General features: G+C 33.4%; 1 protein-coding gene across 3 annotated transcripts in view; it reads right to left on the bottom strand.

Annotated features, from left to right (window-relative positions):
• SYCP1 (synaptonemal complex protein 1) overlaps positions 1–12438 on the bottom strand; it is a 75546-nt gene that overhangs the window by 7596 nt on the left and 55512 nt on the right. For all 3 annotated transcript variants that reach the window (XM_007485237.3, XM_007485233.3, XM_007485236.2), the window contains exons 30-31: positions 7530–7709; positions 4318–4461 (exon numbers count right to left, since the gene is read on the bottom strand). In XM_007485237.3, the coding sequence (XP_007485299.2) occupies positions 4318–4461; positions 7530–7709 (324 nt within the window). The remainder of the gene's footprint in view (positions 1–4317; positions 4462–7529; positions 7710–12438) is intronic.

Genomic DNA, 12438 nt, shown 5'->3' with positions numbered 1-12438 from the left:
CAAAGAGACACTGCCCTATTCCAAATTCCTTCCCCTGACTCTTTCAAAATTTTATACATCTGAACATATTAAATGGACCATCCATCTGTCCCAGTCCCATGTCCCAGTTTCACTGCATAAGAGTTCACTTACTTCTCTGGTCATGTATATAACCTTTCACATGCAAGTCATGATTGGTAATACAGGACTGATCTTCTGGTGATGAGCCAACCTATACTTTGCTTGGTCAGTTCTTAGAAAAGCAGTCTGTCTCCCAAGCCATACTTAAAGCCTTTCTAAATGTGCAGAAACTGACAGAATTCAGTTCTGCTGCATAACCTTTAAGAGCCCTGAGCCACCTCCATTTCATGACAAGGCAAGAGGCATTAGAGTAACAGGAAGTAATATAATCACTATATTAGTTGAATATCAAACGGGTAAATTGAATCATATTCTCAGAATTAGAAGGAGCCTCATAAACCCTTTAATCCTATTCACATATACCAAGAATCCTCTGTACAGCATCCCCCAAGCCTTTGCTTAAAGACTACTAGTGAGAGGCAACCCACAACCTTACCATATAGTGCATTCCACTTTGGGGATAGTTCTAGTTGTTAGGAAAATTTCCTTATATAATTGTAAAATCTACCTCTCTGTAATTTCTATCTGTTACTCCTAGTTGTGTAGTTTAATGCTAAGTAGGAAAATTCTGGTTTTTCTTCCCCATTATAGTTCTCCAAATTCTTCTTCAGGATAAATATCTCCAGTACCTTTGACCTCTCATGATATGCATGTTCTTAATACCCCTCATTTTCTTGGTAGCCTTCTCCTCTTAAATGTCTCCATTTTAGCAATATTTCAACAGATCCATAATCTTGTCAATGTTGATAAACCCTTCAACATTATCAATCACAATCCATACATGTCTGCCCTTCTTGTGTGACTTTTTCCATATCCTCTAAGAAACTTGTTGTAAGAAGTACCCTGGGAGCTGCTAGGGTGCTTTTCTCACTTTTTTTTTCTCATTTCCAGGAAACAGCGTATATGAGCTATTTATCAATTATCCCTCAATCTCTTTTCCACCCCTTCTAACCTATTTGTAATGTCTTATAGCCTTCTAAAAATCCACCATGCACCTATTCTCCATTGCCCTTTGATTAATTTTCACTTCACTTCTGTAGTTTTCCACAATTTAGAGTCATATAGTATCACTGTTCAAATGCCATTACTAAAAATATGGATTTTCATTTCAGGAAGGAGCTTAGGTCATTAAAAATTGCAATTTTTAAAGACAATCTAGTCATCTCTTCTCTTTCTGCTTAATACTGAGACTAACTTATTGTTAATTTTCAGTTACTGGCCAAAATGTTTGTGTATGTACATATTTGTGTGTATTATATATATATATATATATATATATTCATACTGTATGTATAATGATAAACTAGCTCTAGAGACTGTCCATCCAACTGCACTTTATAGTCTAGAAAATAGATGTGTTCTATTCACTTATTTTTTTCTGAATGAATAATTATATCACATTATTTTGAGGGATCATTGTTCTTATTAAGGAGGATCTGCAACATTCTGGGGCTTAATCCAGACAACACACTATTATTCCTGAGATGTATCCCAAAGACTTCCTACCTACAGAGAATCTCTTCAACTGCGTGCAGGACACCTCCATTACAGAAGCAAATACTTTTGGAAAGTTTATGTCTACCTTTTTGATGCCTTTCTGAATATTAACAGAGGGTAAGTGACAATGTTATATCTGTCATATATTTCAAGGAGTCTTGTATAAGTCTGGCATATGCATGGGAAATATATGCTCAAAAAAAAGCTGTTAAGTTGCTGCTTTGTACTACTAAATACTTATCAGTGTCCTTTTCAAAATGTAACAATCAGAATTCAATTACTTTAGATATGTTTGACCAAGACAATGTTCCAAAGAATTGTCACCTTTTGCTCTGAACATTATATATCTATGATGCAGTGTAGGTTTGCATTAGGTTTTTTTCAGCTGCCATGTTGTATTTTTTATTCATATCAAGTCTTTTTACATGATAGCTTTCTAGCCACAATCTCTCCTGTCTAGTACTTGATAAAGTGATTTTTAAAAATTAAGTGTAGAATTTTATATCATCTCTATTAAATCTTTTCTTTTTAGTCTTTTCGCCTACAAATTCTGTTATCCAACATGCTATACTTTTGTGTCATCTATAAATCTATAAGCATGACACTAATGCATTCATCAATTATGAATGAAAATGTTTAAAAAAATAAGGACCCAATATCCCTAGGGCACTTCATTAAAGACTTTTCTATATGTTATCAATTTATTCATATCTATTCTTTGGTTTAAGTCATCAAACCAGGTCAGATGATGACTATTATTTCATCTAGCCCACATTTTTTCATCTTCTATATAAGAATGGCATGGAGAAGTCATCAAATGCTTGTTGAAATCTACATAAACTTTCTATAGAATTTATCTGATCGGGGGCAGCTGGGTAGCTCAGTGGATTGAAAGCCAGGCCTAGAGATGGGAGGTCCTAGGTTCAAATCTGGCCTCAGACACTTCCTAGCTGTGTGACCCTGGGCAAGTCACTTGACCCCCATTACCTAGCCCTTACCACTCTTCTGCCTTGGAGCCAATACATAGTATTGACTTCAAGACAGAAGGTAAGGGTTTAAAAAAAAAAAAAAGAATTTATCTGATCTACTGGCCTGCTAAAAAAAAAAGGAAATTAATCTGACATAACCTATTCTTGCTTCCATTAAAATGTATGCTATTTAATTTAATTATTGGAACCTAGAAGACCATTTGGCACATAAAAGACTATCTGGCACATAATAGGACCTTATGGCTCATTGGTTCTGGAGTTTATATACAGTTTTGCTTTGGCTCCAGGACAGGGCAGGAAGCAAAAAGATAAGCATATTTGAAAGAAATTTTATGTCAGTTTATTGTTCCAGTTGATTGAATGGTAAAATCAAATCTATACAAACTGAATATTTGGAAAATGAGTTTGGCCTATGCAATATTTGAGGAAGGAAAGCAAAATTCTCATGATATCAATATCTCATCTTCAGCATGTACTGAAATTCTGCTTATACTGTTTACATTAAAAAAACTTTAACAAATATGCATGTATTAAATAAAAAGTAAGTTCATTAATCTTATAGTAAGTTAAATGTTAGTCATAGTTAAAGTACAAAAAGAAATTGTAAACCCATAAAAATTTTCACCTGAAGTGACAATTCTGTCCATATATTTCTGAATCATGGAATCTCAGTCAGAAATCTTCTAGTTCAATTCTACTTGTAAAGGAATTCTTTCTATGGCATTCATAAGTAGACTTCCAATGAGGTAGAACTTACTATCTTACTAAGAAAAGTGTTTAATTTCTCGATAGCTATATTAATAACCTTTTTATCAAAGAATATTTGTTTCACCTATTAATAAGAGACCTTTTTGTGAATTCAGTTATATTCAAGGAACACAATATATCCAAAACTCTATGTGATATAGCATGGATAGGGTATATCCATGATGGACCTGTATATTTTTATCTAAATCTAGGCAATAAAAAGGCACATTATACTAATATTCTACTGAATTCAAGACAATAAATATGGCTGCTTTGTTACTAATGCTATACATGCAAATAAATTAGAAAAAATGCAGTGTACCAAAATATTCATAGCTGTGCTCTTTGTGGTGGCAAAAAATTGGAAAATGAGAGGATGCCCTTCAATTGGGGAATGGCTGAACAAATTGTGGTATATGTTGGTGATGGAATACTATTGTGCTCAAAGGAATAATAAAGTGGAGGAATTCCATGGGAACTGGAACAACCTCCAGGAATTGATGCAGAGTGAGAGGAGCAGAACCAGGAGAACATTGTATACAGAGACTGATACACTGTGGTACAATCAAATGTAATGGACTGTTCCATTAGTGACAATGCAGCAATCCTGAACAACTTGGAGGAATCTATGAGAAAAACCACTATCCACATTCAGAGGAAAAACTGTGGCAATAGAAACCCAGAAGAAAAACAACTGCTTGAATACATGGGTCGAGGGGATATGGGTGGGGATGTAGACTCTAAATGAACATCCTAGTGCAAATATCAACAGCATAGAAATAGGTTCTGATCAAGGACACAAGTAATACCCAATGAAATTGAACGTAGGCTGCAGGAAGGGAGGGGAGGGAGGGAAATATTGTGATTAGTGTAACCAAGGAATAACGTTCTAAATTGACTAAATAAATAAATTCAAAATGAAAAAAAAAACATGCAGTAAATAAATACTTAGTAATATATTTACCAAAAGATCAGTATGTTCTGAACTATCTGAATTTGTGTCAAATTCAAATAGCATTTTTCTTTTTTTAATTGTCCCTTCTTTGACTGGATTTCTCTTTTCACTCTGCAACATTTTCATTTTTGTTGGTGTCTTCACAGTATATGCCTTAATGTAAGAAAAGAAAAAATTACAAACAATAAGTATGTATATAACTTATGATGAGATTAAAAATCTCTGTGCAAACATTTACTCAAAAGAGAATTTTTTTAGATTGAAATTTTATCTTGATATATCTGGCATTGTATATTTTGAAAACTTCCTAGAAAAAGTTATCTTTTATTTAAGAATATGGAATAAAAACGTTAAAATTAAAATGAAGTCATCATTATACAGAGGTGAATAGTCAGTGTGAGTCTAATAACCATTTCAAATATAAAAAAGAATTTTCAGGATATGAGCCAGAAAGTGACAGTGGTGCTGCCATGGGCTACGAAAATGAACTTCATAATATATTTTCTTTCTGAAATCTGTGAAATAAGGATTTAATCTTCAGCATTATAAAATGAATTCAAACATTAGGAAATATATAAATATGGAAACTATTATCTTCATATGTTTCCCCAATGCTTTCCAAAATGGGTTATTTTTTTCACTATTACTCCCTTGTAAATTAAACAAAGTGAGTATTATTAATTCTACCAAGACAACAAAATGTCACTTAGAACTTGAAAGAAGTAATGCTTTTATCTCTAGACCTAACATATCCAGGAAATGGGTAAGGCAGAGAATAATTATACATTACTAAATGGGTCCCTAGTGATCTGAAAGAGGTAAATACTTGAAATACTTTCTCAGGGAAAATTTTAGGGGTAGCTAGGTGGTGCAATGGATAGAGTACCAGGCCTGGAAAGACTCATCATCCTGATTTCAAATCTGGCCTCAGACACTGTGTGACCCTGGACATGTTGCTTAACCCTGCTTGCCTCATCTTCCTCATCTGTAAAATGAGCTGGAGAAAAATTGAAAACCACTTCAGTGACTTTTCCAAGAAAACCCTGAGTCAGACATGACTTAAACAAGTGAACAAAAAGATTTAGGCACTGGTTTATCATAGAATAAAGGTGGAAGTCCTCCTTTAATTTAACCAATCAATCAGTTGACTTGATGAAGTTTTAAATATGCAATCAAAATGGATTGTCCCCTGTGATCTCTTTAAGTCAAAAACTGGCTGAAAGGATCAATTGCATTCAGTGAAACTATTTATAAATAGTGCATTTCAATTCATAGGGGGCCATCCCAGAAGTGAAAGATTTCATTCTTTCTTCCACTGACTATATATCATTGGAAAGAAGAAACCAAAAGAAGAAAACATATTCAACCCTAAGTAAAGATAGATACACCAAAGGCAAACATAGATACATATAAATGCTGAAATATACTTATCTAAAGGACAATGGAGCTGCAAAGTTGAGATCTCTTGAATGAGGAAGAAAAAAAAATGACAACTCTGGATCAAGAAAGTACTTCCAAGTAATCAAGAGTGATCAATTTATCCTGACATCATAGGTTCTAGATATGTGTGCCTCACTCTCACTGTACTAAATTTAAGCCCAGTCTGCTTTTAAGAGAGTATGCACCAGGCTTTTTGGAGGCAACATTTTATGCCAACTGATTTTACTGTACTACTTTAGCAAATATCTTTTTTCTAAACTCTAATTAATCCTGGCTGATAATTAAAGAGGAACATACTAGATAAAAGCATGTAATCAACAAAACTAGAGAAACCCAGCCCTTCAAGATTATTCTTAAAGAGAGAAGTAATGTTTGTAAGGGTTAAATTAGGGTTTCTTGATTGATTAACTCAAAATAGACAGAGAATAAAGAATTCCCTTTCACAATTACCCCCCTGTGATTTTTGGGAGACTAGTCTCCCCAAGGAATCATTTAACATAACCAGCTTATGTCTCTAAAAATCTTCTAGCTAAAGGTGCACTTTTCTAAGAGGAAATTACAATAGTTGGAGATAAGAGGGAAATAAAAGAGAGAGAAAGAGAAGGAGCAAAACCAATGATTAGTAGTTGCATTGACAAAAAAAAAAAGCCATTTAGGGGGCAATTCCCTTTGGCATAAGAGTTTACATTAAGAATAAATGTGTTCAACCCCCTTCAGTTTCTTTTAGGTTTCTTTATGGCATTTTATCCAAACAGTTCACTTTTTTGATTCAAGGAATAAGCAAGCTTCTTTTCCTGAAATTTCTCTCAAAAAATTTTAAATCTTGGATTTTACAAAAAGTATACAATTCAATTCCCTCTGAGAACCTAGCTTACCAACGAATTAGGAGACTGTGCAAGGGAGGGTTCTATAGTAGTTTATTATATAGCATGTAATATATATTGAACAGTATACTTAATAATCCAAAAAAATTTAATTGAATGAGTTTTATTACAGTTAAATTTCTGACATTAAACTATGTTATAGTTTATACATATAAAAGTAACTTGTTTTATATACACTTAGCATTTTCAAATAATACTATACTGGCCCAAATACAAGATAAGATTTATTAAACAAAATTAAAATGGTAAAATAAGACTTGACTTCTACTAATACATGAATTGTGGGCATTTGGAGGATTCCATGGTAAGCAGTCAACTAGTTCCTTCTGAGATGAGTGGCACTTCAGTAACATATACTGCTTTTTTCTTTGTCAACTGCTATTGCATACCTCTTACAAACTGGACCTCTCAAAAAGTCCAAGGAACAGTGTCATTATGGAACGATCAGGTAGATAAATAGGTGTAACAAAATCCTTTTAAATCTCTCTCATGTATGTTTTTTTAATCCTATAGGGTTTTTCTTTTTTTTTTTTTGGTCTTGTTTTGGTAGAAAAGTAATGTGGAAAGGGTACTTGAAATGGATTTCAAGTTCTGAGATTCAGGCTCAAATCCCAGTTCTATCATTTACTAGATATGTGACATGAAATATATTTTTATAAATTCAATGAGTTACATAATATTGCATGTAATCTAAACTAAATTTACTCCCCGGAACTAAACTAAAAAAGATATTACGTGTTTTTTCTAATATGTAAAAAACAAGCAAATAATAGGTATCAGGAACTAAAAATACTCATTTTAAAAAATCTTTCTGAAAAATAAAAACAGCTGTATAGAGGTATTGCACAGTAAGCACCTATAATAGTGTTATCCCTTTTGAAAAATTAAGCAACTAACCTTTAATGATGATATTGATAAGCTTTTCTTGGCAGGTGTCCAAAAATATTCTTCTTTGTCTTTTGATTTGCCACAATCAACTGACTTGACACTTAATGATGCATTTTGTGAAGCATCTTTTTTAGAATCAAACTTCCACTTGCTGGTTTCAGAAGTTGCTGAAACAGATGTTTGTATTTTCTGCATTGGATAACAAAAGCGCTTAAAATCATCAGTAAATTTATTTTAATGATGTATCTACTTAAAAAATGAAGCAATTTCTAATAAGTTGGAACCCCTTAGGAGGCCTGAGTTTTAGCTAATATTTTGTTATTGACTCTCAGATTATCAGCAAAAAATATTCAACCTCAAGGGGAGCAAAGGGTAAGAAGCCTGGAAAGGTAGGATGGGGCTAGATTATGAAGAGCAATAATCTAAAGTATATTCATTTTGTTCACAAATCAAGGAAAACTTCATGTCCAGCTAAGGGAGCAAAGAAATAACCATAATAATTTGAAGATTGTAGATAGTTCAGCAGCAAAAAGTTCTGTGGAGATAAAACAAAACAAGAGGAAAAAAAGGAAAAAATGGTTAAATAACGGTACATGAAAATCAGAAAATTGGACTCAATAATTAAGCAATTTCTATGTTCAAGATACCATATTATTCACTAGGAATACAAAGCCAAAAAATGAAATGGTCATTACCCGTAGGGAGTTTATAGTCTTCTATATGCACACAGTCAAGTATAACACAAGGTAAAAGTGGGTAAAGAAAAAATTGAAAGTATTATAGAAAATTGGAGGTTAGCAGAGAGGATTAAGACAACTAAGTGAAATAGTATAAAGGGAGAAGAGAGTCCAATACAGAATCTTTTGGGATACCTATAATTAGAGGATTTAAGGTGGATGAATATCTAACAAAGGAACCTGAGTAGTGTTTAGATAGGTAGGAAGAGAACCAGGAGAGTGGTATCCTGAAAACATAGAAGAAAGCATCAAGAAGGAGTGATCAACAGTGTAGAAGGCTGCAGAGAAGTAAAGGAGAATGAGGATTGAGAAAAGACAGTGGATTTGGCAATTAAGAGATCACTGATAACTGGAGAGAGAGTTTCAGCGGAATGATGAGGTTGGAAGACAGTAAGAAGAAAACAGTCACCTATTTTAGACAACCTAGTCAAGGAGTTTAGCCATAAAGAGCAGAAGAGATAGAATGACAGTTAATAGGGATAAAATAATCAGGTGAAGCTTTTTTGAGGATGGGGAAAACAAGGACATGTTTGTAGGCAATAGTGAATGAGCCAGTAGTCAGGGAGAGATTGAAAATAAGTGACAGAATAGAAATGACAGAGGAGGCAATTTGTTGAATGAGACAGGATAGAATAGGGTTACTTAAATAGGTAGAGGGGTTAACCTTGGTAAGGAGCAAGGTTACTTCTTCGTGTGACAGTAGTGAAGGAAGAGGAAGTAATGGCAGAATGGTATGAGATAAGGAAGAGGGGAAAAGAGAGAACTCATGGCAAATGACTTCATTTTTTTTGTTGTTAAATACGATAAATGTTCTCAACTGAGAGGGTAGGGGGAAAGAGGATCAATGGAAGGTTTGAGGAAACATGAAAATTGTGGGAGAAGCATATCATAATTATTACTATCTCATAACCTTCTATGGTTTCAATAATCATTGGCACATGACCTCCAAATCTATATATTTAGCCTGAATTTGCTTATTGGAATTTCCAACTAGACACCTCATAGATGTCTCAAATTCAACTTTTTTCTGTCCAAAACAGAGTTTAATATTTTTTACCCAAAACTCTTTCATATCTCTATTTTAGTTAAGGACATGATAGTTACATAGGGTCTCAACCTTACAAATCAGCTTTGACACTTTACTCTTTGTCAACTTCACATCTAATCAATTAGCAAGGTTTCTAAGTTCTATATCAACAATATTGCCCCTTTCTCTCAATTCACATAAGCACCCATTTAGTTCAGGCCTGCAACAACTCTTGACCATATCATTACAGCAGTCTTTTCTTTGGTTTTCCCCACTCCTATCCATCCTTTACTAAAGTGATTTTCCTAAAGCACAGGTCTGATCATGTCACCACTCAATCTTTTCAATAAATTGGTGATTGCTTATTGCTTCTAGGATCCAAGATAAACAACTCTGTTTTATACTTAAAGCTCTTCACAACCAGGCCACCTTCCTACATTTCCAGTCTTTTTATATATTCCTGTCCTCTATGCACTGTACAATCCAACGACATAGGAATTTTCTCTGTTCCTCACATAGGAAAAACATCTATCTCTATGCCTTTCTACTGGCCATCACCCATGTCTAGAGTTCCTTTATTATCTCTCCAACTTAAAATTTAGATTTCTTTCAAGCCTCAGTTCATGGGTTATTGTCTACCTGAAGCCCTTCTTAATACCCCTATCATTGTTCTTTCTTCCAAAACTTCCTTATAATTATTTTGTTTATATTCTGTGTATATATCCATACAAGATTTTGTTTATATTTTGTGTATATATCCATAAAAGAAACAGTATAATGGTGAATAAAGAACTAGCTAACTTCAGAGAAAGGAAACACTGGTTTCAAGTTCTCTCTCTGATACACATACTGGTTATGAGACTGGGCAAATTCATTTAAATTCTCAATGTTATAAATAATTTTCTAAGATTTTAAATTTCATTTTCATGTAGCATTTAATATCTTTCTGTACCCACCAAATAAACAAAAATAACAAAAAAATAAAATTCTCATAAGAAATATACATAAATTAGCAAAACAAACAGTATTGTCCCTGTTCAAAAATGCAGAATTTTTGTTTTAAGTCCATTATTAATTCACCTCTATTTCAGAAGGTAAGTAGCACTGTCTTTCATCTTTTCTTATTCATTTATTTGGATACATGGCTTATCATTATATTGACAGAGATCTAAAATTTTAAGAGATATTTTTCTCTGTGATGTCATTGTATAAACTGTTTTCTTGGTTCTGTTCATCTCGTGGCATCAGTTCAGAGAGATCTTGAGAAAGTTTTCTCTGAAACTGTCCGTTTCATCATTTCTTATGACACAATAGTATCCCATTACATTCCTATATCATACCCTATAGTTAACCATTTCCCAGTGGGAGGGCACTCCATTAATTTTACACTACCTTGAAAAGAGCTACTATAAATATTTTTGCACATCAAGGTTCTTTTCCTCTTTCTCCAATCTCTTTGGTAATAGGGTTAGTAGAGGTATAGCTGAATAATTATGCTCCAGTTAGTAACTTTTGGGGCATAGTTCCTTTCTAAAATGTCTGACAATTTGTACTATAGTGAGATATTGTTTAGCACAGCCTCTATAACATTGTCATTTTCCCATTTTGTTATTTTTGCCAATCTGATGGGTGTGAAGAGTATCAGAATTATTTTAATTTACATTTCTGTAATTTTTAGTGATTTGATAATTTTTTTACAAATCTGTTTATAGCTTTGATTTCTTCCTTTGAAAGCTACCTGCTAACATTGGCATGCTAACATAACTTTGACCACTTATCTATTGGGAAATGGCTCTTAGAAAAACAATAAGTTTCAAAGAAACTGCTGACACATTAGCTGACGCATTAGTAGAGGGAGTTCCCTTGTCTGTGAGTTTCCTAACCGTGAAATCACAGGTCCAGTCCTTATTTCGTCTTTATACTTTCTTTCTATTTGCAACATTTTTACAGTATATAAATGCTATATTTTTATGGTATTTTAAATTATCATGAACACTTTAAAATAAAAGGCAAAAATAATTTTTAAAAACTTACTATTATCACATCATTTTTAATTTAGCCTATCATAACTTAAATGACAAACATTGTGGCCTAACCTGGACAGAGTATATCTTTATATAGAAATCTTATTATAAATTCCCACTGATGAACAAGCCACTTTTCATATCTAATTCCACTTACAAACCCATGACTTAGCTCCACTTTACATTTCCCCCACAGAAAAATTATCTTAGAAGTTATTTTTATCCATTTCAGAAAATTGTATTTTTTGTTCTCAAAAACATTAAATTTATTCTGACTGAATATTTTAGTTTACTGCCTTAAATTTAGTTACACACAGCAATGCCATCAGGACAACTAGAGCTTCTGAGTCACTGATATTTATGATTTTGCCTTGACACAACTAATCAGTTCAACCAAAAGTTGTAGTCTTTACTCTTTTTAACATTTTTGCTAACAAGTATGTTAGATACATCCTAAATTAATCAATTGATCAATAATCATTTATAAAATGTCTACTATATGCCAGACATTGTCCTAAGCACTGGGGTTACAAAAACAAAAGTCTCTGCCCTCAAGGAGTTTACATTCTATTAGGGTGGATGCTATACATATAATAAACATACTCCAAATATATGCAAGACATTTTGTTGTTGTTGGGGAGGCATTAGGAGCTAAAGGGATCAGGTACGGTCAAATGTAGGAGGTAGCATTTAAGCTAAAAAAAAATTTATTTTTAAACTCTTACCTTCCATCTTAGAATCAATACTGGATATTGGTTCCAAGGCAGAAGAGTGGTAAGGGCTAGGCAATGGGGTTAAGTGACTTGCCCAGGGTCACACAGCTGGGAAGTGTCTGAGTCCATACTTGAACCCAGGAGCTCCTGTCTCTGGATCTGACTCTCAATCCACTGAGCCACCCAGATGCCCCCTTAAGCTAAATTTTGAAGAAAAGTCACACCTAGACCTAGGGAACAGGCCATGTAAAGAAGATATAGGTAAAAAAGAATGTTGTTTGTGAAGAGCAGAAAGTTTGACTGGATCAAGATTAAGTAGATGGAGAAGAGTAATGTAAATTAAGGTTGGAAAGGTAGATTGGATACAAGTGATAAAAAGCTTTAAAAGTCAAGGAGTTTAATGATTATACCTATAGG

Source organism: Monodelphis domestica, chromosome 2, assembly GCF_027887165.1.
Source record: "Monodelphis domestica isolate mMonDom1 chromosome 2, mMonDom1.pri, whole genome shotgun sequence".
Lineage (NCBI taxonomy): Eukaryota > Metazoa > Chordata > Mammalia > Didelphimorphia > Didelphidae > Monodelphis > Monodelphis domestica.
This window is presented reverse-complemented; position numbering and strand designations above follow the sequence as displayed.